The 27,725-nt window shown below is 36.5% G+C and overlaps 1 protein-coding gene across 5 annotated transcripts in view; it reads right to left on the reverse strand.

The window, feature by feature from the left end:
- VTA1 (vesicle trafficking 1) overlaps positions 1 to 25,708 on the reverse strand; it is a 37,820-nt gene extending 12,112 nt beyond the window's left edge. For 4 of the 5 annotated variants that reach the window (XM_065680707.1, XM_065680708.1, XM_065680706.1 and 1 more), the window contains exons 1-5: positions 25,497 to 25,708; positions 10,950 to 11,044; positions 7,891 to 8,018; positions 7,263 to 7,338; positions 5,280 to 5,391 (exon numbers count right to left, since the gene is read on the reverse strand). In XM_065680707.1, coding sequence (XP_065536779.1) covers positions 5,280 to 5,391; positions 7,263 to 7,338; positions 7,891 to 8,018; positions 10,950 to 11,044; positions 25,497 to 25,605 — 520 coding nt within the window. In that variant the 5' untranslated portion in view covers positions 25,606 to 25,708. Of the gene's footprint in view, positions 1 to 5,279; positions 5,392 to 7,262; positions 7,339 to 7,890; positions 8,019 to 10,949; positions 11,045 to 16,759; positions 16,845 to 25,496 lie in introns of those variants that run through there. The other variant, XM_065680710.1, reaches the window with a different exon arrangement.
- Between the last annotated feature and the right edge of the window lie 2,017 nt (positions 25,709 to 27,725).

Below are 27,725 nucleotides of genomic sequence, written 5' to 3' on the forward strand. Positions count from 1 at the left end.
CTGAATGTGTCAAAACTGGCAAGAAAAGGGTGAGATTCAAAAGTAAACACAGGATACGCTTCCTTTTAAATAACAGTGTAATGATAATAATAAGCCACTGGTTGAAGGCTGTATTTTTAAGTGGCTTTGGTGCTAACAAAAAAAAAAAAAAATTTAAAACCATTTCAGAAAATAAAATTTAATTTAAGAAAAACCCAGACAACATTTGCGCTGTCTGAAAGCTGCCTAAGCTTACTTGTAACACTGTTATCAATTACTTATATCCTGGTCAAACTGTAGCCAAAAAAGTTGGATTTTCCATGTTGGGCATCTGCCTGAAGCTACTATGTGGAAAAAGCTGTTGTAAAAATTATTAAACTGTTTTTGAGAATGAAGGAGTGGGAGAAACCATGCTTTCATTGTACTAATGATCTCAACTAAGAGAAATTACCTATAAATTCATGCCCAGACTGAAACCATTAATGCATTTACTCATTTATACTGCCCCCTGCAGCTTCCTATTGCCCTTTTCTGGCTCTTCAGTCCCATTCTGATTTCTCTGTCTCTGCACCAGGACGTCATATCCTGTATCTGAAAACTCTTCCCCCATACTTCTTTCTGTCTTGCACTACCTCTCAATCTCATCTTTCAGGATATTTCCAGTTTCAGCTCCAAACATCCTCACTGCATAGAGTACATGGTCTCAAGTCACTCCAGTAGAAGTGCAATGCTGCACGCAACACTGTCCGTGGAAGACATGAACTCAAATGGTTAAAGCCTGGCAATGTCATAAACAAAAAAATCCAACCAAAAAAAGTGTTGTAAGTGCTGACCACCCTTAATAACAGTGCTTGTAAGAGGCAAAGTCACAGAAGGGTGATATACTTTTTAATCAGACATATGCATCAAATGACCAAGCTCAACTGTTTGATTTGCTCATTATGCAATTGGTAAATGTTAGGCTGCATTAAACATAAAAGTAGCTTTGTTTAAATTAACTTTTCTTGGGTGTTTAAAGTGCTCAAATGTCATCAAAGCATTGTAAGTATTCTTTCTGCAAAGTAAATATTTAAAATATTCTTTATCAAAGATTAAAGTATCAGAATAATTTTGAGATATGTGCTTGCAGTATTTGTGAAGAGCTTTTTAACAGTACTGCTAAATAGAAGTATTTCAGGCTGCTGGAAAAGAACGTATGTCAACAGACTGGTTTTAAGTTCTGTGGTTAGAACATCTATTACATTCTTGAAAAACAGATTTTTTACAGGGATGGGAATGAACACTAGAAAAATTAAGAGAACTAATTTCTCCTAAAGCAGCAATAACCTAGAATTTACAGTTCCTTGCAATTTGCCTAAGGATGCTGAACACTAGGCTGTGAAACAGTGACATAATTGTTCATATTCAGTTTCAGCTCCAGCTGAGTTTCTTGTCTTGGAACCTCATCAGCCTTTGTGCTTGGATTTCAGCATAATGAGTCCATGCACTCTTCAGATTTTCCTCAGAGCTGCAGTATACCCAGACTATTTGTTTCTTTGGGTTTTAAAATTTACTTATTTATTGAAGGCAAGACTTCATGGAATAAGGCCGATACACCTGGCCCCATAACCAACTGTCCAAATATACTTTCATATAAATAAGAGGATTCTCAAAGTTTAATGGCATTTTCTTGTCCAGTGTAAGGAAGCACTGATCATGCCTTAAATTCAGCAGGGCAGAGCACTAAATTTAAAACCAGAGCCCTCCAATTCTCTGGACACCTATTTTTAAGGATAATTTCGACTAATTTTAATTTAAAAATATTCTTTCTCATTCTTCTGAACTGCTTCACTTTAGCTTGAGATGCTCCTAAAAGATTTACACCTTAAGGTTTTCCTGAAACACTGTTTATTAAAAAAAAAATATATATATATACATATATGTGTATCTTTTTCCACAACATGGAGTAATGGACTAAAAAAATCCACCAACCTTTCATACACTGTTCTTTCTACTAGTTGGGACTATAAAAGTTTCCTAGAATTCTGTAATATAAATTTAAAATATATATTATATATTGCAATGTAAGTGGTGACATTTAACATATTTTACTATGGCTATACCATAACCATTTAGGAACTTATTAATATTTGAAATTGCCTGTTTTTCTTTTCCATTAGTACAAAGTCTTGTTGAATGACCCAGGGCTACTGCTAAGTGAACTTCATGTGTACTCTAGAACTTGTATTCCAACTGCATTAATAAATCAAGCATGTAATTTTAAGGTTTCCATCCTGACAAAAACTTCCATAAATTCAATAGCAGTGCTGCATAAAGCATGCCTATGTTACTGTAAAAACATCTGCAAGAGTTACAGTATGGTTTTCAAGAATCACAAAGAAAATAACACTTTGGAAAAAAATAGTAATTTGTCAAGCTACAGTGACCGAATTTCACACTGTTTAAACAGACTTTTTCCACTTGCAAGGGGAGGAAGAAAATGAGCAAGCAGAAAGGAATGGGGAAGGTCCAGTAATACATTCGAACAATGCTGCTTTTCTTCTCATGATGCACAAAGACAGAACTGACACATTTTTTTTACTGATTCTTCTAATAAAAATAATTTGCATAAAATTTTTGTCTTGGTTGCGTAAAGCATTATGGAAACCCACCCTAAAGAGTTAATTTCCAAAAATAAGTGTGAAAACCACTCATTTAATTCCTCAGAAAACAGAAGTGTTGTTTCTTACTACATGAAATACAATTAAAAAAAAAAAAAAAGATATTGCCAAAAAGATATTGGCAAATTACAAATATTGCAGGCTCCCTATCAACAAGGATGTTTAAATTTTGGATCACTCAGCAATTGTGTCCCTTTCAAACAGCATGAAGACACAACTTGGTAATGAAAACAAAGTCTTCACCAATTCATGCTACTGCTTGTAATGACCTGCAATGAATAGTAAGGATTTGAATGGAGTCTGAAATCCACTTTCCCTCCTATAACAGTTTCTTTTGCAGCCTTGAACAAGTCAGTTACCTTTACCTCCACTTAAAGAAAATGAAGAAAGCCTACTTTTTGCTGCTGAGAAACAATTATTATTTCTACACAAGCTGCGCACACAGACTTTTAGCAAAAGCTCTGTAATCTTTGCTTAGAAATTCTATTTTTGCAATTGTTTATAATTCATCATTCATTTCACATGATCAGGTGAGCTTTGTAAACAACCACACTATGAGCGAGACCACTAAAGAGGACTCATTTAAAGCTAGAAATACTTAATTGGGCTATTCATTACATTCACTATAACAAGAGATTTTTTCCTGCATGTTGTCTTCTCCGTTAAATCATTAGACTGGTGTTAATTGGATTTATAAAGATGCGGTAATGTTTGCAGATGGAGTTGCATCGTAAATCTCTCTTGCTACAGGTGCACCAGCAGTTAAGAAAATTGCCTTGAAAGAGATTGTATGTTGAAGAAGAAACTAGTTAGCCAATGCTTCATTTCATGAAACTCTACAAGGTGGCTCTGTAAGTTAGATACAAGCCACACTCTACAAGTTAGATTTCTCTCTTCTGCACTGCAGATTTGTTTACTGATCCTTTTTATTTGAAAAAAATGTATAATTATAAAAAAAATATATTATTAAATTCAAGCTTGAGTAAAGATATAAGCAAGCATCAACTTAAGTGATACTTAAGTGATGGCCTGACAATTCAAGCCATTCAAGCCATACTAGCTCAGAGGAAAATTTCAAATCATTTAACGTTCTTAGTTGTTTCATTAGGTATGTGAAGAATTACATGTAAAGGTTATTGTCTTTTTGCTGAATTGGTCTGCTTTAATTCCAGTAAGGAAAGCATCCATTCCAAAGACATCTTATTTCCGTAAAAGATTCACATGTAAAACTTTTATTTTAAGCTTCTGCACTGACTGGGGAGGAAAATGAAGAGAGACCTTATTTATGAAATTGATTACTAGGAAAAGGAACTAGTGAAATGCAAAATAAATGAAACATAAAGCATTAAGCACAGAAAAACTTCATAAAACAGAAAAGTAAATGGGTGAAAATATTTTGGAAGTTAATTTAACAATTACATACCATTTTGATTTTGATATATTTCAGAAATTAGTATTTTTGCATACATTTTGTTTTTATCAATAAATAAAAAGCATGATCAGTTTATAGAAAAAACAATCATACTGTTACCTGGTTTAGTCAGCAGTTTAACAAAAAAAGTTTTGTATGTGATTTCATTTGACTACAAAAATTTGACATATCTGAAGTCTGTGGTTCTATACTTTGGAAGGAGAGTAAAATTTATAAGGGTTAGAAATAATACGGTAGATCTGGATTGATTATTTTTAGTAAAAAAGCACATAATTAAAGAAGAGAACAGAGCTGTCTTTCTCTAAATAGGTTAGGATGTGATCTATGTGCTCTTGTAAGAGAGAGTCTACTTAGTATGTGTTCTGTTAATTCATGGAGAGGGTAGCTTGCGTCTGCTCACAGTGGTGGTGTCTGTTTTTTAAAAGCACTAAATGTGAAAGGTTTGGATGCCCCTAAAGTTTTTCACTGAATAGCTAAGACATTTACAGTAGCAGCAAAATTTAGACAGGTCTGAGCGCATTAAATAGAAGACAGTAAAAGTTACAATTTGGAAGGCTTAAAAAAACTTGTTATTGGTAAGCGGCTGTCCTTGGAAATTACCATATTTTATTTAGCACTTAAGGGCGTAACTTCAAGGAATCCTGCATAGGAAAGTCAGGTAGCCAGAAGAGCACAAGAAATAACTAAAAACATGAAGAAAATGGGGATGAGTGAGAAAGTGGCAAGACATCCAATCCAAAAAGAATAGGCCACAAACCTATTCTGAAAAACACATTTTTATAGGGTGAGGAAGGGGTTGTCTCACTATGAGGTGTTTGCTTTGAACTGAATTTATCTACAATCGATCAGTTTTCAACTCCTATTTAACTTCTGAGAAAGGATAAACTGGTAAAGGGATTGTAACTGTGCAGATCATTTAAAAGAAGGACTGTGGGTAGCATTAAAGAAATGCATGGTTCTGGCCCAAAGGTGACCATGTCTTCTTGAAAGTAGTTGTATTCAAAATAATAATCTTCACTACAGAGGTACCAAAAAAAAAAAAAAAAAAGGTAAATCAAATAGTAGCGTCCAATAAAAATAATAGCAAGAGAAGCATAAAGAAAAAGAAGAATGCTTCCTGTAGAGTACTCCCTAAAGAACTGTGCATACCAGCACTTCGGTCTTGGCCTGGCTATCCACTCTTTTAAAGAGAAAAGGGAAACACATACCAAAGCTCTCTCCTTCCATTCCAATAGGCCCAGGCTGAGGAGTCTCTCCGTTCTTCAAGCAGTTATGAATGTATGCTGCCTTCCACCTAGCATACTTCCTGTGCTGGGCGTTCTGGGGAAAGGAAAAAGGCCAGCCATTTTAATCAGTCACTTCTGCAAATTAATGCATTCATAAAAGAAACACAAGTAGGTTTTCCACCCTGAGAAGAGATTATAAAACTAAACTGCTTTCTCTGCTATCGACACCCTTTTAAAGATAAACGTGTGAAATTAATCGGTGAGTTAAAAAAAAAAAAATATATATAAAAAAAGAACAGCTTTCTCAGCATGCAAGTAAAATGTGGAGATATTTAATGAGTGCAGCACATCAGAAAAAAGAAATAAATTACACCAGGACCATCTAGTGTGAAAGGTGCAGCAGTGTGTTGTAATTACTGATATGAAATAAGAAGGAAAACTTCCTATTTCCATAAACTTACATGATTATTACCTTTAGATTTAAATATCTGAAACTCAAAATGCTACTCCTGCTGATCAGTAATACAGTCTAATTACATTATCTTAAATTTTAAAAATGTATTTAAAAGCATGAATACAGAAAAGCTGCTGCAGTTGCAGATTAATGTGGTGTGTGTGATATTATAGGACATGAAATATTTTGATTTAATATCTTCAAAACATGGCTAAAAATCAGATGAAGGACTTTGGCAATACATTAACTATTACACAGAGCAAGAGGTATGATAATAACAGCTTTAAATAAACTGTTAATGTCACATTTAATAGTTCAGTTATTAGAAAAAATAGTAATACCTATAAAAATATATTATACATTGATGGTCAATATAATTTTTTGCAAACTCTGATCTTCTGAAATGGCACTGCATTTGCCTCATACTGACACTTCAAAACTGGAAAAAATGTGGTAGTAACTTCAGTATGTGAAGAAAATCAACATGATGTTTCACTATTTTCAGCTTCTGGGAAAATTATGGGGGAAAAGCATTTTTCACCTGGGTTTTCATAAATTCTTCTTTTCACAAAACATGAGTGATTGAAACAAATGCCAAGAGTTTCAACTATTTTGAGATTTTCCATTTCTCTTTTTAAAAATATACTTTACTGTTCTCAGGTACAACTTTAATATGTCAAAACATGAAATGAAGATTGGTCACTTTTTATCTCCTGGGACTGTTAGAAAAGTATCCAGGAAGAGTTCTTAATTGTTATGAGAAATCTTAAACTGATTATGCAAATCGAATACTTTGTCAAAAGTTGCAACAGACATAACAAGTTTTGACAGTTACAAGCTAATACATTTCAAGGAACAAGGCTGAATATAAAAAGAGATGCGACATGTTCTTAATAAAAGTATTCCAATTCTGGAATATTTTTTTGATTGAAAGATTACCTGCCATGAAGAGCACTGGGTTAGTTACTTTAGCAGATTTTTTTTTCAACTAAAACATTCATGTCTTAATGGCCAGATAGCAAGGCATTATTTTATGAAGTAAATTCACATTCTTCAAACTTATCACCTTTTAAAAGCAGTGTTTGTTTCAATGGTAAAAGTATCTATTCTAACTAAAACTGTACATGATTCCACCTCAGTTATTAGCATTAAAGTTCTTGCTTGAGGGAGAAAAAAGATGGAAGAAGCCAGGAACCTTTCATCATTTTTCTCTATAATAATTTCTACTTGCTCAATGTAATATATGCATCCCACCGTAATCATCACAGTTTGAATTTCTAAGTCATGAAGCATCTTCCAACAGATAATGGTGTCTAATATTTCACATATAATTTCTCTAAAATACTTAGCACAATTACAATGACTAACATGTATCTGACAATATAATTAGAAATTATATTCTTTGAAGTTTGTATTCACAAATTATAAAAACAACTTTACAGAACTAACCAAATAATTTGCACCTGTTAGGAAAAGCAATCAGGTAATACATTGATATCCCCAACACTTACCTCTTCAGAGAGCTCCCCAAATACTGTTAGAACATCTATCAGGAGACTTGCAGTATAAAAGGACTTTATCATGTTTCTGGAAAAATTAAAACATTTCACAAACTTGGTAATGTCAGTCTCTCAGGATCACATTTTTAGAAGTTGTATTTTAGACCATAACAGCTTGTTTCAAACCAGGCATCACTAATTTTACTCTTTTTTTATTCTGATGCTACAGAACGTACTTCACAACGTTTAAATTTAGCAATGTATTGACTAGCCTACTGGCTGCTGTAGTAACTGCTGTAAATCAAGCCACATAATGTATCATCAAAACTATTTTAATATCAGAGGACAGAAACACTCTATGATTCTACAACATGCTTGATGTTAAGCTCCCTATTAGCCTGGGGTTTTTAAAGGCCTGCCAGTAGGTGAGCAACCACTTACAAAAGACAAGGAGTTAGTTAATGCTAGTTAATGTATGAAGTTACAGACATACCAGTAATAACAAATTTAGTTTTCTGAAAGATATAAATTAACACATTAAAGCCCAATTCTTGTTTCGAGTGAAATTAAAGAGTGTGGATATTCAAATTTCCTGACCGGTATCTTAATTCAGATAACAAAACCAAAGATTTTCACCTACTTATGAAATTGTCCAGCTCTGTCTTCATTGTCTGCGTATAAAAACATTTTCAAGGCATAATTCTCCACATGAGCAGAACCAACAATGTCCTGAGTAATTGCTTCATTATCACCAAATTGCTTTTTCATCTTAAGAACATTGAAAAAAAGTTACATTATTAGATCCTAGCAATTCTGCAATAGAATTCAAGCACAAGAAGCTGCCGATTTAGACAAAGCTAAGTACAGTTTAAAAAAGAAAAAGCATACAGTTCAATTACTTATTTTAGCCCTGAATACTTAAAAAAATTCCAAACACCAAAAAAAAACCCCACCAAAAAACCAAAACACCACAAAATACTCCAAACCAAAACCCAAACCTTTAAAATAAACACAACTACAATATTGTGAAGGAATAGCTACAGATATTTTTCCCTTTATTATAAAAAAAAATCCCCAAGCACTCGGAAGCCTGTATAAGGATTCAACACAGTTCAACTGATACAGTAATGCATGCTTTATAAACGTCCTGTAGGTCAGAGCGATCATCTATCTTCCCTCTTGTAAGGCATTTCACTGCAGTTCATTACATTTTCTAAGTCTGAGCCCTACCTTGAGCAGACTAGTGACCTACAGATTTACCAGAATTTTCAGTGTAAGCAGTGCACTGTAATTCAAAGACCTCTTTTCAAAGACGTTAGAGTACAAGGATCCTCAGGTTCCCCAATAAAAATCAGTAAAGCAAATAACCCTGTAACACAACAGGTGGATTTACAGCTTCTGAATAGGCCTACTGTTTCTGTATAAGGAAATCTCAGGTTATCCTTACAGAACAAAACCAGGAACACTGCATGATACTAACCTGCAGCCTTTATTTTGCTGAAAGATTTAAACACAATCTCTGAATGGCAGTTCTTTTTCACTGTTTGTGTGAAGAATATTTAATCATGCAGGCTGCATTTCTGTATTTTTAGATTGCTGCCAACTTTTTAAAACACAGAATGTTGCCAGAAAAGTTACTTGATTTCAGCAGTGAAATAGAAGCTTTCCAATACAGCTTCAAATTTGAAGAGTTTTGTCAAACTCATGCTCCACGTATTTTTGAAAAAATATTTTTTTCACAAAGTGTAATTGTTTTTCTTGTGAGTGTACCACAATTCGTAAGTTGCAAGATATATAACTGAAATGAAGCACTACATTAAATTATTTTTGTGTGTGTATATATACATTTCACCAGCCTATATATACACCTTGTATTTAGAAAATAACTTAATACTATTCTTGATCTGATGTTCAATGAACATGATTTCAAATGCTCAAATGTTACATATATTTCTAAAACTATTGGTGTTAACAGAGTTGTTTACTTTTGAAATTACCCTTCACATAATCTATGCATCAGTACAGCAATGCTGAGTTTTTAAATGATGATTCATAATTTGAACCTAAAAATCAAGCACATTTGCTTTAGTTTTACTATAATTACTTAAATGAAATACTTATCTACTGGAAAAGCAAAACAACACTATTACACATACAAGTATTTCTGACAGAAACATACATCTGGGATACAAAATCACTCTCATCTATTTGGAATATTATGAAGTTTCTTGCAAAGAACACATCTGGTAACTTCCAGATATATCTGCAATGTTTTATTCCTTCATACAATGATGTTTAGTATTGTTTGTAAACTTCTCTCAATATCTAAATCAATTGCAGCAACACAGAAAGCTGTGAGACACATTTTGGGCAGACTGAAAATGGCTGCTTTTCCTGCAGATGTCCAACCTGTCAGTATAACCAAGCTTCCTAGCTCCCAAAATGCTGTATTAGATCTGCTTAGAAGTGCTCTCTCCATCCTTCAACCACTTGGATACATAGAAGGAACTTCAGTACCTAAGCATCAGTTGCCACACAGCCAATTTTACCAGCAACTGGAAGGTGAAACCATAGGGTTTTGCTGCTTTTCTAGTCTTTCAGAATTTGAAGCAAAGAGAACACTGCAGACAGACCAGTTGCTGAAATACCACAAGGGATCAAATCGATTTTAACAATCCTAAGGAAATGTAAAGCAAAATCTTCTGGAGTTATAATCTCGCCTCTCTTCCCCTTTGAACATGAAAATCAGATTCATTAAAGATGTCAAAAATTGATGAAACAACACAACACAGAATCACTGTACACTGGATTTCCCACTACTCTGATTTTCAAATCATAAACATAGCAAGAAGTACAAGGTATGAAAAAGAGGCAAATGGTTCACATTTTGGGGTGTTTTTCTGAAGAATTGAAGGCTATTGCACCAGTTTCACACAAACTCTTTAGGCATTGCTCTGGCTAGATTTTTGATGGAATCTTAATACTGAATACAAAAAGAACTGCTGTTTAATTTTTCAACATTACTTTCTGCTTCCAAATGAGCACTTAAACCTGCAAGGCTATTGAAAACTACAGCATGTGAACATAAGCAGCTCCTGGAACTTACACTGACCATCTGTACAATGCGTTTACCTTTCTTTAACTCTGTTCAGTTTCAGGTTGTTTGCTTTTTAATACTATCGAGTCCACTCAAAAGAGCATGACATCGCTATCTCTTACCCACACAGATAAGACTGTGCTTACAAAAATGAGAAAAAAAAAAAAACAAACAAAACAAAAAACCCCAACACCACTCCCTGTGTACAACATTTCAGGTCAAAAAATTTTAAAAGCACTCAAAGACTAGGCTAGCCTGAAGTCTTCTAGAATATTGGTATTTATTTTGTTATGAATTATTATTTCCCATAAGAATATGTATGAATGAAGTATCATAATTTATGTTATCTATACAAAATCTTATGGCAAATGTCTGCGATATAAAAATCTGTTATCTTTGTGCATGCATACGTACATATAAACATGCATATAGTTTTATCTCCTTTCAATCCTTCTGCCAATTTATTATACACAGAATGCCTACATAAAGAATAGTTGCATAAATGACTGATGACAGAGAAAAGACAGTATTTGCAGAAGCATAGATAAAAATGAAAGTAACATCGTGAACCATTTTAGAGGAAAGCAATAAATTGTACTTACAGCTTCCAACTGGTCCATAAGTTTGGATAAAAATTTACGGCATTCTGGAGTTTTACTATCAATCTTCATCCCTGTTTGCATTGCATACAAACGACCTTTAAAAGAAAGAAAATACACAAAAATCCAGAAGTGATTATCTCAGGCAAAACCCACAGGCAAACAAAGCGATGCCTCCCCCAACAAATCTGAAAGACAAAATCATCTTGTGTTTTAACTACATACTACTGCAGTACTAGTGAGCAATGACAGCGAAATCTAGATATATTCAGTCTTGCAGAGATAGTAAGAGATGTTTTATTTTTCTTAATGAATATTCCTGCTGATTTCAAATTGATGTTTGTATCACTTTTATGCAATATTAAGTGCTTTTGTAAATAATCACCACCCTTGTTTGCAACTCTCAAATGGGAACTTCAAGTCAATTTTTATCCCTAGTTATACATGAATAATTTTTGTATGACTTACATACATGCATGGAGTGTATGAATACATCTCAAAAATGGAACTCCATGTAGCAGGAACCAGTCAACTGTAAACTCCACTTAACAAATGAAGCTAAGCATCTATTACCTCATTTATATGTATCAAACAAAAAGACACATCATATGTGTCATCAAAAGACACAAGACACAAACCGGATCTTGAAATCAGACAAGACAGATTTTACTAAACTTTCCTAGCAAATAAAGTCACCATTTTTTTTATATGATCTTGAAAATTAATGATTAACAATGATTAGTAACTTCTAATTAAAGTTACCTTTTTACTACCAAAAATCTATGAATTTTAGATTGGCACAAGGCAGAATTTTATATGCTTCAAAAAACAGTGGGAAAAATCAAAGAATTATTTACTAGAATTAACATAAAGAGAAAGGAAAATGGAACAAAAGCACTCAGTAACCAAATACAGGACATTTTTCACAAGAAAGCCATTTTACAAACTCTCACTCCTGACCCTTGAGGGAGTCCTACAAAACACTTCCAAATGCAGAGCTTAAGAACTGTAAGATGCAACTCTACCAAATAATATCATTGGGTGGTTATCATGGCATACCACAGAGTCCTTCTCCCTGCAGGATACAGAGGTCTGCAAGTGATTCTTACCTGCTTTACAGCTTTAGCATTTCTTTCCTCGCAAGCCTCAATTCATACACTAGAGATAGTCTTTTCCCTTTGAATTGTCTCAGTAAAAAAGAATATTTAACACAGTTGCTTTAAAACTGCTCTTATGCTGATGTCTGCTGCAGAAGAAGGCATTATATGCTCACAAGCTGCCCTTCCATCTATTATCAGTTTGTCTAATAAAATTAGATCGCTTGCTACAAAACTTAACCTAGGTTCTGCTGGTGAGTGTGATAACTCATTTCTCTGGATTTTAAAATTAGTATTTCATGCCCCATACACATTGATGATGCAGAACAAAGTGTACATTCCTTATTTGAGAGTGCAAAGCTGACAAATTTTTGAACGTTAAAACCGTTGGGTTGCCCAATCATTTAAATGCTCCCTAAAATAATAAAAAACATACTTGTGCCCTTCAATGCTTCTCTACTTCCATATTTACAATTTACAAAACAACCCAGCACCTTTATATTCAAGTTTTCAGTAAAGAACAACCAAGTAAAAGTCAACTCTGAGTGAAACCTCAGGAATCATAAAAGATAGGGCCAACTACAACAAGTGACCATGACAGATGAAAGACAACAATTTTAACAAGAAAATGCTATATGTAGGTTTCATGAAGTGACAGCACTAATATTAAGCTAACTACTGGTATGTACTCTTGTTGTGGTTTAAACAAAGTCAGCCATAAATCATGCAGTCACTCACTCACTCCCCCCCTTCTTGCCCTCCCCCTACACCCAGAGGGATGGAGAAGAGAATAGAAAAGAATGCAATTCCCATGGGCTGAGATAAGAACAGTTTAGTAACTAAGGTATAACACAAATCACTACTGCTACCACCAATAATAATAAAGGAAATAACAAGGGCAGAGAATACAACGCCTCAGCACCAGCCAACCGATAACTCGCCCAACCCCACCCAACCGAGCATCCACTGATACCTCATCCAACCCTGCAGTGAACTAGCCCTTCCGAGTAACTCCCAGTTACATCCTGGGCATGACGTGCTGTGGTATGGAATACTTCTTTGGTCAGTTTGGGTCAGGTGTCCTGTCTCTGCTTCCTCCCAGCTTTCCCTCCTCCCTGGCAGAGCATGAGGCTCAGAAAGTCCTTGGCCAGACCAAACATTTAAGCAGCAACTAAAAACATTGGCTTTATCAGCACTGTTCCCAGGCCAAAAATCAAAACCACAGCACTGCACCAGCTACTAAGAAGGAGAAAAAATGGCTGCTACTGCTGAACCCAGGACAACTCTTAAGCCCACCTTATTTATCTTCAGGATGCTTACATGTTAATATTAAAAATTTAGAGATCAGCACATGCGAAGTTTAAAATACATTTCCAAGAAGTCCAAACACAGAAAGATAAAGATTTGTGTCTAAGGCATTCTAATTTAAGTCTACTGTCAATTAAAATACCATCATATGATGAGGCATCAATGCTTATAGTCAAACTGATTTTTAAGTAGATACTTGATTGTAACTGCCGTGAACACATTTCATGGTATGATTTAATAATGTAAAACTTACGAATTAACATAATGGATGCTAGGTTTATGGTCCATCTAGATCAGTTACTTCATTTGACAGATCACAGAATCACAGAATCCCAAGGGTTGGAAGGGACCTCAAAAGATCATCTAGTCCAACCCCCCTGCAAGAGCAGGGTAACCTACAGTACATCACACAGGAACTTGTCCAGGCGGGCCTTGAATATCTCCAGTGTAGGAGACTCCACAACCCCCCTGGGCAACCTGTTCCAGTGCTCTGTCACTCTTCAGATATTTTTTATAGGAAAGTATATCAGTTTTAGACTGTTATGAGTTAGAATGACAAATTCAGAATACCCTTGGTCATTACTGGATATAGATTTATCTTACTTGCTGAAGTACGCATCTTCATATCTCTTCCACAATTAATTTAAATAAAGAGAACCCTGTTCCCATATAAACAGAAATATTTCAAATATTTAATCGTTAAAAGATCTTCTTATTTATAACTTATTCTTCTGTTAATCTGGTTTTGGGGTTATTTTTAGTGGTGTTTTTTTTACATTCATTTGAAATATATCCATTTAAATAGTGAAAGCAAAATAAGTTTTTTCCACAATAATATCCAAAGGGGTGTATTTACAGAACTGTTACATCTGTATGCTTTGTAGGCAGCCCTACAATGCCAGCCTTTTCCCCTCTGAGGATTTCTGAGACTGAGAAACTCAGGTTTAGTGGCGGACTTGGCAGTCCTGGGGTAAAGGTTGGACTTGATGATCTTAAAGGTCTTTTCCAACCTGGTTACTTCTACAAGTCTATGACCCCTTCAAACACTCCAAAGAATGTTAGCACTTTCTTGCTAACAAAGGACTCTGGGATCAAGGTGCCCAAGAGTCCCCAAGTCATCCAAGACCAAAGGGCTACTATCCAAAGCATCAACAGATTGTCAAGAAAACAGGCGCTCTAGCATCAGCAGTTTACAGATACTAGGAAAGACATCCTACAGAAAGAATATTAATGTCACCTGAACTAAGATGAAATGTGTTCCGCTGGTCAGAGCTATTACATCACTGTGCCACACAGCTGACTGTATGATACAGTTACCACCAAACCCAGATTTGCATTAATGTCTATATAAATTGGATAGTAAGATCTTGCAGGAAATGTCCTAACTAGTAAAAGGTCAAAGCACACTTAAGTTACCCTAAAAAGTCTATTGCAATCTTCAAGAACTCTCAAAAGTTCAGAATTTTTGCACACTGACTTCCTCACACTCAGTAATGTTTGAAAGGAGTGCTACATAACAAAACCTTCCTCTGATGAGGCAATCACTGAGGTAAGGCATAAGCTCTTCCTTCATTCTCAAATAGGCGGTGATTAAGAAAGAATACAATGTTTCTGAAAACTACCACTGACAAAGCATCAACAGCCAGTAGCATTCAGTAATGAAAGAGGATCTGACTCAAATACCATCGATAAAACAACCTGACTGTAAATACAAGGAAACCCACAGGTCATAAAATGAAAACCATATCCTACCAGTCAAAATCTCTTGCAACGTCAGTTTCAATGGATGAACTGACAACAGAGAAGCAAAGTATACTTCCCACAGTTTGAAACTCATCAGTGATAAACAAGGTTATGTATGTTTAAGTAAACTTATTTACTCAGTGCTGCTGTAGACAAAAACGGGGCTTGGGGGCTGAAACCCTCTATCGACAATCATTAAACTTTATCAAGTAGACAGCAAGCGAAATGGTTGATCTGAAGTAACTAGGGATTTATTTGGCAAAAACAGAATAGGATGAGGCATAAATAATTTGGTATTTGCCTCTACAGACACTACTGAAAGAAAAATAATATTATTTCAATGTTTTGAAATTTTGCTTCTGAAATTATCTGCATGAAGAGAAATACGTGAGTCTAAAAGCAGTAAGTAATTCCTTGACTTATTACAAACAGGAAAAAGTGTCTACTAACTAGTTCTACTCTTTGCATTTTTGTGTATTATTATTACATCTTATTCCTAAGGCAAAGAATCTTCATTTATTTCCAAACACAAGTCTTTCCATGACTGCATATTTTGTCATCCTTCTCTTTGATTCTGAAATGTCCCAAGCGTTCTACATGAAAGCTATTTGTAAAACCATGTTCGCTTGTGTTGGTTTTCGTACTACTACCTTTGCTAATTAAGGTGCCAGAAGTCTCTTACATATCTTTGGTCTTTGTGTGTAGTTTACCCCACAAATATTACTATCATGTATCCTTACTGTAAGATTACTATCATGTATCCTTACTGTAAGATCTTCATTTGATCCAATGAAGAAAATCTATTATATCCTTTTCCTGTCTAACCTGCAGTAAATGGGAATATTCACTCCATTCCTGAATTTTCAGTAGCATTGAGCAAAACATAGTTTTTGTTTTTCCTGCATTATTTTGTTTTTCCTGCATTATTATCACCAGTGAAATTTTAAACTGGCAACTAATGGTCAAAGAACTTTTCTCTGTGTTTATGTTGACAGGCAATCTCAGCAGCAAAGAACACATAAGCAAGAGGCTAAAAGTCTGCCACCTACAACCAACATTTTTGCTGAGAAGGCTGAATATAACATGAGTTCAATTTTCCCCCTCCCCCGTATCTGAAAGAAAACAGAGTAATTATTTTAATTCCTTCAAATACAGCTGTTCTGGTTTCTGTAATATTTCAAAAGCAGTGGAATGTATTATTACTGTGCTTGTTAAGCCACAAAAACTGCTTTAATGTGAGTGGTTCAATTTCTAATAACTAGGAGTTAATCTCCTGAATGGTATGGACACCACAGAAAGAAATCCTCTTAGCATTCTGTATTACAATTGTGTTATTTCACCTTTTAAAAAGATTGTGCTTGAGATGCCATTTTACATCAAAATTATTTCAGAGTTTTCCCTTCTGAAATTCTCTGTATACACTGAAAAATGTTTAAAGTGCATGCCTATAATGACCACAGTTAATATACTGCAAACAACTAGATGTACAGGACCTATTTGCCTGGTAACTTCTAATAAAACATTTCCTCTGTGAAAAGCCAAGTTGCTGAAAATTCTGATATAACGGGACAAATAAAACTATACACTGCAGCTGCAAACATTTACAAGTTTTTAAAGCCTAAATGAAGTACTAAAAGAATGTAGACAATCTTAGAAATAAGTGACCTGTAATTCTCGTCTGTTTTCACTATTTGTGATGAAGATCTGGAATACCTGGAAACAAACAAATGCATGTAATTACTGTTTCTTTTTCAGCTTGTTCTATGCGCTTGGCTTTCTAACAGACACAAATTGTATATTTTGCCCCCTTTATCTAAGTCAAGTAGGAAAACATTTTTGTGGCTGACAACAGTAGTATATGCATAAAGTAAAGCACTAAGAAGGTAAAGGAGGCTGCAAGAGTTAATGTTGAAATATTAATTATTAAGTAAAGTCACTTGTAATCTTTTATGCACAAAGACAGAACTGTTTTGCCAATTATTAACTACAAGAGGGTTTGCTCTCAGTCTGCGGGCAGGACATTTATATTCAAATTCATAAAGACTTGGCAAGTAATCATTCTCAGAAAAATGTTTTGCCAAGATAACTACAAAATTTACGTCTTGATTTTTTACCCTTAATCACTCTTCAGCAAATACTAAGTGTGGGTGTGCTGGATGGAATTATACAGTGAGCTTTACAGAAACTTCTCTGCTTTTATTTGTCACGTAATACCATGTTATTTTTCCTTTGCTAATACACAGCACAATTTCAGAGCGAGAATTTTGTCTTTAATATGTGCCAGGCATTCATTCCTAATACACAGTAAGTTATTCCAGATTTATGTTTGGATAACAACTGAAACTCCCTTCACTCCCGGTTTTAAACTAACTCTCTGCCAAGTAAAAATACTGGAGAACAAAAGTTCCAGCCAGCAAGCATGCACAATAGCCTGATTCTATCTTCTAAATTCTGCCCTACTAGCCATTTTAATTTTTCCTCATCTAACAGGATCAAAAGATTACAGTTCTTTTTCGCCACACATATTTAATTCTCTAGTATAGAGAAAAAAAATAGGAACCGGAAGATTTTTGGCATTGATAGTAACAGATTACACTAAACAGAAACAAAAACCATTGCCACAAGCCTCAGCCATATTTTGATTCTGATTAAGGGATGAAAGCTTTTTCAGGCCATAATTTATTACTCATTCATATTCTACACCTTCCTCTTCCCTTTGTCAAACCACTGACAGAAAAATGTTTGTTAACTGCTTGGCACAGGAAGACAACACAAATGTGGGAAGAAAGCGACAAGAAAACATTAAACTGGATTGCACTCAACTACTGCAAACATTTTCATATAAAAATGAAATATTCTTGTTTTCATTAACATTAATGTATCACACTTCATTCATGTAATTTCTGCATGCAGATAATAAATATGTTATTTCTACATGGCTAAATCCAAATTGTCTGAATTCAAAGACTTTAAAAAACAGATTTAACAGCACTGTCAAACCAACTCTGAAGGGCCTTATACCTCCTCTTCATAATATGATGATGAATGAAACTGGCAAAAGGCAAGGTAAGTATTAGGCTGGCAGCATCAAGTCAAAATCTGAAACATTCCAGAGAAAATAAATTACTTTTAAATATTTATTTTCAAGTAACATTAGCTTACAGAAAAACTGAAGAAAAAAAAAAGTCTGAGGCAAAATTGGTGGGGGAGGGAAGAAGACTACATAGAAATTTAACTAAGAAATTCATAACAACAACAACAACAACAAAAGTAGTATCATAACTCCCTCTTCACCTCTAATTATTTTATATTATTCTAAATCCTACAGAGGAAAATGGATTGACAGCAATATATTTCAAGGTTACCTTACATGCTAGGCAAACTTGTCAAGTCAAAACTGTCTCAAGTAAAATGTCTCTTACTTAAAATGACTGTAGAGTTATATACATTACATTAGCATTTGCTATTATTTGAAGAACAGCAACTTGTAAACAAATAGGTGAAACAGAATTTGCAGTTACAAAGAAGATTGGTAATTATTAAGGTTAGATGGCAAAACAAGTAATCTAATAGTACCTACATGAATTCTAGGAAACGATGCCATATTCCATGCAGCCATTCCTCACTGTGCGTTTTGGCCTTGTAAAATTTGAATAAGAGATTTTTATGTGGAATTCACAGGTTTCCATGCTTTTGCACAATATTTAAACTAATTTATTTAGTTTATTTAAACTAAAGTTTTCAAGGCTCGTCTTTATAGTCTAAAAATGAAATGTTTCTAACTGAACTAGAAAAAAAACCAAACAGCTGTATGATTCTATGATAACTGAGATCTCAAGAAGGCAAAAGGGAGAAGGAAGCTACTCTAGTTATGGTCAAGCCCTGTGGATAAACCAGCTTGTAGTGATTAGAGCACAAATCTGAAGTATGCCTGTGGAACACCCTCCAGTTTAAACTGGAAGAAACCTACTTCATACTCTTAAAGTCCTCTGAGAGTTGAACCAAAACACTCTAGATAGGCATAACCATGAGATCAGTTTCCCAAGTGCACTCCTGACCTTAACTGCTAACAGCATCCACAGCTGTATTAGGAGAATCACTGCCAGCACACTGAGGGAAGTGATCGTTCCCTTCTACTCAGCACTGGTGTGACACATGTGAAGTACTGGCTCCAGTTCTGGGCATTCAGTATGACAGACATTGGAAGGGTCACAAAGCTGATGAAGGGCTAGCAACATCTGTCATACCAGGACAGGCAGAGAACTGGGACTGCTTAGTCTTGAAAAGGCTCAGTGTGTCTTATCAATGTGAATAAACACCTGATGTGGGGAGGGTGCCAGAGGGGAGCAAAGCCAAAGCCAGACCCTTCTTAGTGTCACACGGTGACTGGACAAGAGGAAGTGGGCACAAAATTAAACACAGAAAACTGCATTTAAACATAAGAAAAATCAACTGTGAGGATAATCACACACTGGAAAAGGCTGGAGAAGCTGTGGAGTCTCTATCTTTGGGGATATTAAAAAACTGCCTGGACACAGCCCTAACCAATCTGCACTAGTGATCATGCTTAGAGTAGGGGATGGGACCAGCTGATGTACCAAGTTCCCTTCAACCTCAACAATTCTGTGATTCTGCAAATTAGAATGCTGATATTGATGCATTCCTTCTTTAGAAACAACAGCAAACCTGAGGCAGGAAAAGGACAGTTCTGAATTCTACTTCAGAAGTTCAAGCTGAATAAAGATCCACCAAAAAAAAAAGTTAATTCTATAGCAGAAAAATGCATATTATTGTATTAACCGTGTACAACTTAACTTTAGGAGCTTCATACATACCTCAGAAATTATATTTATACAAATATACATACCTCAGAAATTAAGTTTCAGTCTTTGGAGCACACTTGTTCTATTTTATGTTCTCATTCCTCCCTCTGTCAGATTTTTTTTTTTTTTTATATATTACCTATGCAATCAAAGCAAGTACCAAAAGTACTACACAACAGTTAACATAATTTTTAATTTTTGCTTCTACCCACAATTTGCTTTGAGGACTGTGCGGTTTATATATTTATCACTGTTATTCCAGTCACCTCTCACTGTTTTTCTGTCTCTGCAAGCAAACCAGTTTTCCCACTTATAAATCTTTTGACACAAATCAGAGCAAACAAACTAAGACTGAAGACAGAAAAAAAATAAAAAAATAGAAGGCACAGGGGGAACAAAAGAAATTGAGAAATATTTTTAGTTTATACTCATACCACAATCTCAGCAGGTCTTATAGTACATTATGAAATGGGTGTCTACTTCTTAAACATTTAACCAATTAACTTATCCTGAGTAAAGAACAGATTATATCTATTCTTCAGTATGTAATCTCTAATAATAGGCTTTAAATCATTTGTAGTATTAGTAGCACACAGTCTTCTGCCACCAGCAATATGAGAAGATGGAAAACATATTTCTAGAAATGGATATAAAACTAGTACAGAAAAAAATATTAAACTGGAAAGCTCAGGAATCTGATCTTATTAGATAAGAAATAAGAACATTATTTAATGCATTTCAGTTCTACAATATCCCAGTTAAATGAAGGCAGTAAGTATGTGAAGAATCTCTGAAGTGAAATACAGCAAACACCAGTTACTGTTCTTTCCATCAATACTTCTGAATTGCATACAACTTCTAAATTATTCATTCAAAAATGTAACAAGATACAACCAAAAGTTCAATGAATTAAAAGCTCAATAAAAATATTTGTCTGCTATTAGTCCTCACCTTTGAGGAAGGATCAATACAAAATTAACAGTACTGCAGTTGTAAAACTACACAGTAATGGCTTTCCCCCCTGAGTTCCAAGTCAGGCCATGAACTTTATTTTCCATCTTTTCCCTAATAAATTAAAAAAATTAAAAAGTCTTATAATTGGTATGCAAGTGAGCAGCTTATTTCATAGATGTCTGACTAAAGTTGAAAGTAAACAGCCAGTCACATTTAACAGATGGGTTTTTCCAAAAGCTGAATAACTTCTGATTCATGATGATACAGGGTTCGCGTATCAATGAGGATGCCAACTAGTTGAAGGGAAAAAAAAAAATAAAATTTTGCTTTTATTTTCTGCTCAATCCCACAAAACCAGAAGTGTCAACACCGCAGTAAGATTCTTCAGAAGGATTTCTCTGGTCATTTTCTATATCAAGAATTTGAGAATTGTACATTTTCCACACTTTTTTTTTAAACAGATCAAGTCTACTGTTCTCATATGAATGTTTTCTGATGTTCAGCAGAGTATAAAGCAAAAACCATCACAGCACTGTTACTAGAATCACAGTTTTTCATGTTGCATTCACTGAGCATCCAAATGTTGTATGTTAGGATGTTAGGTATGACTGAACACAAATGCTTTTTTGGCAACTCTGGCATTCTTGCAATACTTCTGAATTAGAACCTCAATGGCCACTAAGTATAGATAAACTACTAATCATCTTTGAAAAGAGCTTAACAACACTACTGAAAGGCTGAAGCAACAGCTATTAAGGAAAATCTTGCTTTAAAGGCTAAACCAGAAGTTCCTGGAAGACTGAACTACCTCTCAAACCCTGCAATTTTTTGAAAAAATAACTTCTGAGTCAAACTGCCTATGACACAGTTAGAGATATAATTTCTTTAGTTATTACACAGGCCAGACATTTTTTTTTTAATCAAAGCCTGCCTCCTTGTGTTCGCAGAATAGTATCTCAAAATAGTCAGTTAGACTCATGTAAGCTTTTAAACATAATAAAGTTATTTTATTGACCATGAATCACTTATTTTCATTTTGCTAGGCCATCAACATAGCAGCCTTTATTGGTATTCCCTTATATCTACTGAATGACCTGACCTTTACTGAACCTGAAATGGTTACATACATGAAATGTGAGAAAAAGAAGCATATGGGGAGGTAAGTATTTTAAAAGATGGCAGGTTACCAGAGTGCTTAACACTTAATAAAGTATTTAATCTCTTTAAAAGGAGAATTATTTTGTGAGATCAAATCTTGCACAACTTAGAACATAAACTGTTGAGAACTGAAGAAACCAAGTTGATTTTTTTTTTAAGTAGAACAAATTTTACAACCAAGTAAATTTATGGTATGTAGTGTTAGGAAGCAAATATATATTTTATTGCTTCAATTAATTATGTCCATCTACTAACAGCAGTTAGGGCAAACAAAATATAAAGCTACTGAATCACAGAATCCCAAGGGTTGGAAGGGATCAAAAGATCATCTAGTCCAACCCCCCTGCAAGAGCAGGGTAACCTACAGTACATCACACAGGAACTTGTCCAGGCGGGCCTTGAATATGAGCATATGCTGCTTTGAATTTAAAACCTAAAAATGGAGTTCAGCATAAAGGCTTTGTAAGGAATACACAGAGCTACCTGAAATAAAACCATTTTTTAATTTTTGCAGTATTTCTAGCAAGCACCACAACTACAAGTGTCTGTGATGCGCTATGGTGCACAAGAGCTGTTGAGATAAAGAACTGTTGTTCTTTATCTTTCATCTGGAAAATTATGGGGCAGTTGAAAAAATACAAATCATCCATGCTGTAGCTATCCATACTATATAAAACAGAGATCAATGTTCACCAAATTACAGTTTCTTTAAATCAATATATGCCAGCAATATCAAAAAAGCAGGAGTCCTGTCTTTGCCCCAGGCCACTGTGTCTTGTTCCTTGTCTTTTTCTGTGTGAGGCACAGCTATGTAAGCGGTAACGAATTGACCTGGTTGAAAAATAGCTTATTGTTGGTTTTCATCATACAGTTAGATCGATGCTTGCTTCTGAAGCACATGAGGGTTGGAAATGAGAGGCTAGAGAAGGACTATAGTATCTTCTATAGGTGGCAGTGCTAGTTTATACTAATTTAATGCTTCAAATGAAGTACACCAAAAAAAAAAAAAAAGGGAAGAAAAAAAACCATAAGAAAAAAAAAAGATTTAAAATAGTGAATGCAAATAAAATGTGTAACTGCCATTCAAATTCCGATCCTTGACAGCACACTTCTAGCACAAATGGATGCTGAGAGACAAAAATATTAATATGAGCATTAAGTAGTTCCTCCTAAGAATTGTGTTGTTAAGCTATAGAAAGTAGTTTTACACTGCAAACACATCTTACCAGAGTTCACTTGTTGCTGATACTCAAATTAGTTTGCGTCACAGCTCTTATTATTAGAAATACATAGATGAACTAAAATGAACAGAAATCAAAACTTAGCAACCATATACCCATACTGAAACTACTGTGCCATGGGAACATTAATACTATGACCAAAGCTGCTTTTTTTTTTTTAGGAAAGGACCACTTCTGGCAATATTCCATAGCTATAAACACCTTCCTCCTTTCTGTGCAAACAGCCTTGTGATGGAATATGCACTGTCCTATCACATGACCTTTCACAACAGGGTCCCCTCAGCTGGCTTCTGTGTCACACCACCCCTGCTGGTCCCAAGACATGGAGGCTGGTGGAGCAGCTCCGGCACAGAACAAACACCACAGCTGGTGTGTTCCAGCACACATCAAGCTTTCTTCATACTACTTTTTCCACACAACACATCAGAGCAAGTTTATACAGCTCCTCTGAAACATGTTTCAAAGGTTCAGCAAAGAGATATTCACTTCTTTTTTCAGCAAAGCATTGATGAGAAATGTTGTTTTAACTCCACATAAAATCTGTGTTGCTTTCAAAACATTGTCTGAAAAGCATTCTTCTCCTTTGTGTATTTAAAAGAACAAAGGATCCAAGCAAGACCTGCCTTGAAAAAGAGATGTCACTGCTTTTTGCTTTATCTATGATGCATTGAGAAAGGTCTCTAGAATATAGTCTTCACTAAACTCAGTAATGAATCAGATGTGAACTACTCAAACTAAAATGCTATGCAAATTTTCAGGCTCCTTAGGAGAGACTATGCACAGAACTTTATAAAAAATAATAATTATTCAACACAGTTTGTTTATTTTTCTGTACACTAAGTACACTAACATTAAGTTTCAGAAGGGAAAAGACATTAAGAAAAACAGAGAGCAGCCACAAAAACATTTGTTTTAAAATAGACTTGTATTTTGTTGCCTACACTAAACACTAGTATTTTTCTTGTATACCCAGGCAGGGTGTTACATCTGATTAAAAACACCCCAAAGAAATAAAACCAAAAACCCCTAGGGCAACTTGATTAGCTGGTGCTTCCTGCCACACAAAGTATGATTTGTCCTGTGTTTCTCCTGTAAAAAAAGAGCAAGTACTATTGAGAACATCCAGTGTTCTAGTGTGTGTGTGTCTCGCTTCTCTGGTGACACTTATCCACATTAGGACAGTATTCCTGCCTAACGCATCAAAATTTAAATTACCCTTCTGATACTGAGCTGACAGGGCTTTTTTTCCAAGAGTTTTCTGAAGCCTGAATTCCATGAGTTCATCCTTCTAAAGTTAAGACTGCCTTACAGATTGAACTAGCACTTTTACCTCTGTTTTTTATCTAACTCTTTTTGAAGACAATCTATAGCCAAGTAAGCCCACCAAACTACTTCCCTGGATCTCAATAAAGAGAAAATAACAAACATTTCTGGTGATCTCCTAGTCTTACGATTTTTTCCAAGTGTTGTGATTAACTGTTACAAAAATTTAAGACTACTAAGAACACACCTGGATTTGTTAATTTGCTGGGGAAAGCCTTTTACAAAGGCTTACAAAACCACCCTCACGACCATCAGCTTAGAAGCCACGCTAGCTTGAAATACCTACATACTGATTTTGAAGTTACTGTTAAGATTCTGCTGTGGTCCCTTCCATGAAACAAAAAACAAAAAAAAAGCACCACCTACTCTCCCCCCGAAGAGAACCCTGAAGAAGTGACAAAGTCGCACAGAAATAAAGTAAGCACTATTAAAAGAATTAAAGACTCTCAAACCCAAATTGTCTACTGAGACATAGGACAGAAAGCTCTTTCCAGGAGAAAAACTCTGAAAAGAATGTTCTTAAGACTATCCTAACAGAGGACTTGTGCGTACAACTATGTACTCAGGCTGCTGGCATACCCTCAAAGACTGCCAAGAGGCTTAACTGTAAAAAAGAGCAGAATACATGAAAAGTGAGCTGGGACTCGCGGCTGACGCGGCAGACGGTGCACGCCCCGCACCGCCCCGAGAGGTGGGGCTTCTCCCCCCTACCCTCTTCTGCGTACACCCCACGGGCTCTCTGCGGAACCCAGCGAGACAGAAGGACAGACAGAAAAGGACCGGGGGAGAGGGGGGTGAGGGTGGCGGCGGACTGCCCCCAGCCGCGGCACAGGCCGGGATGCTGGGGGCCGGGCCCAGTTCAGCTCGGGGGCGGAGGGGCGGCGCTGCGGCCGCCTCACTCACAGTAGTACGCCACCACCGGCTCGCGCTTGTCCAGCTCCTGCGCGGTTCGCAGATGGTGCTGGATGCTCTTGAACTGCGACGGCAGCGGGGGAAGCGCCGTGGCCGCCATCACGCGGGTGAGCGGGCGGGCGACGCGCGGCGGCAACAACGGACAGACAGAGAACAACCAGCGGCTCTCACTACCGGGACTGCCGCCGACCGCTTCCGCTTCCGGCACGGGACGGCGGGGCGCGTGCGCGGGGCGGGAGGGCTGCCGCCTATGACGGTGCGGCCGGCAAGAGCGCCCCCTGTCGCTTGGAAGGGCGCGGGCGGCGGATCACCGCGGCTGCGTAGTGCCGGGCGAGTGGGCGAGTGTGTCAGTCCGCAGGGACGTGCTGCCTCGAGCGCGGCCCGTCAGTGTTTGAAACGGGTCCCACTGCCGCCGCCCCCAGGGGCTGAATAACAGCCTGGCCCAGCTCTCCAGGGCCGAGCGTGATGCCCTGCCCGGCCCTTTTTTCTTCCCTCCTTTTACCATGTCAGCCCAAACATTTGTGCAGGCCTTATCCACGGAGGTAGACCTGCAAGTAAGGTCTCATTTCACGTTGAAAAACCTTCCCCTTGGGCTACCCCATTGGTCCAGGGAGGCGTCGGTGCTGAGCCGCAGCTCCTCTCCTGGGCTTCTGGCCATCATCTCGCGGCTGCTTGCTGGAGAAGCCTTATGCTACCGTCGCTTGGCTAACAGCACTCCGCTGGGCCGGGCTGCGTCCGGCATTTTGCTTGTTAAAGCAAAATGGTTTCAAATGGATCTCAAAAATTGCAATATAAATTATTTTAGTGCCTGCTATTTTCTCAATCTGACAACATAGTTAAATGTTTTTTTTAATGTGTTTTAAATGGCCTTGTTGCCAAACTTCTGGTCTCAAAATGGCTGTCTGCAAGGGAACATTAATGCTCGAGGGCATAAAGAAGTATGCATGTTGGAGGGAGGCGCGGGGTAGGAGAGATGTGCCTATATTGTCTCAGTGTTATCATGGGAGAGTGCTGAAAAGAGGATTGGGGAGGGAAATGATGGCTGAACAGAAGAAAGGAAGCCAAGAAGGGAACAGAACAAGGAGCAATTATAACCCTGGGAGGTTGTGGTGGTATAGGAGAAGTTGGCTGTCCCAGAGTAACTATACATTTGATGCAAAGGCAATTGCGTCACTGACTGGGTGTATTTAGCTTGTTGCATTGAAGATGGTGGAGGGAACAATTACCTCTTCTTTAAGTGGGAGCCGAAATGGGCATAATATCTGTCTAGAGACAAAACTGATTACAAATGCATGAGCTGGGAATTCCTTTGAGTGCTGTCTGTGAAAATGAAGTGGCTGGAGTTTGGTGGAAAACAATGAAGAAGTCAGAGAAGCACTTATAATGTGACCCTGATGTAAGCAACAAAAGGACCTCCTACTGTGTTGTGTGAGACAGGACTTTGTGTTCACCATGTAAAGAAATAGAATTAAATCAAAGACTCCCCAGGTGTATTGTATAATTCCTTTCATGTTAGTAAAAAGAAGCCTTCAGGATCATTCCACAGATTTGCTAAGCATTTGAGCTAAAATCAGTGCAATACTGAGGAACACATGCAGGTGTGTTATAAATCTCAGAGGGAGTAAGAGTGGAAGGAAGCTGATAGTAAATGAGGATAAAAGTGGTGGAAGATTGGAAGACTCGGGGAAAGAAAAGTTTAGAGGCTCTTGAGATTACAGTGAGTGCCAGGAAAACAAATGGCAAATACAGGAAAGGGAAGTTTTGACAGCCACGGGGAAATGGTTTCTTTATGCAGACGTAAATCTCCATTAACGTGTTCCAGAAACTACTGATAGAATCAGCCACAGAAAAGCATTTGCACACAAAAGGCAATAATGCATATTCTGGTTTTAAATGGAAAACTGAAACTGAGGAATTTGACAGTTTTAATTTCACAGGATGTTCAAGAAAAAAATCTACATTGGAACTCACTTGGAAGAAAAATGTACCTCATGTTTTAATATATTCCAGATTTTGACCACTAACGGAGAGGGTATGGTGGTGGGTCATTCAGCTCCTAGAGCCTCCCCAGGTAGTCCCATGCCGGTCATGGCTCTGCAAGGCTCTTGACACTGACAGGGAAGTCCCCTGAGGTGCTGAGTGTTCTGGACTCCTCTGACCTTTCCAAAGCATTTTGGAATCTAGGAAACAAGGACAACAAGCAATTGAAATATTAAGCAC

This window comes from Lathamus discolor, chromosome 5 (assembly GCF_037157495.1).
Source record: "Lathamus discolor isolate bLatDis1 chromosome 5, bLatDis1.hap1, whole genome shotgun sequence".
Taxonomy (NCBI): Eukaryota; Metazoa; Chordata; class Aves; order Psittaciformes; family Psittacidae; genus Lathamus; species Lathamus discolor.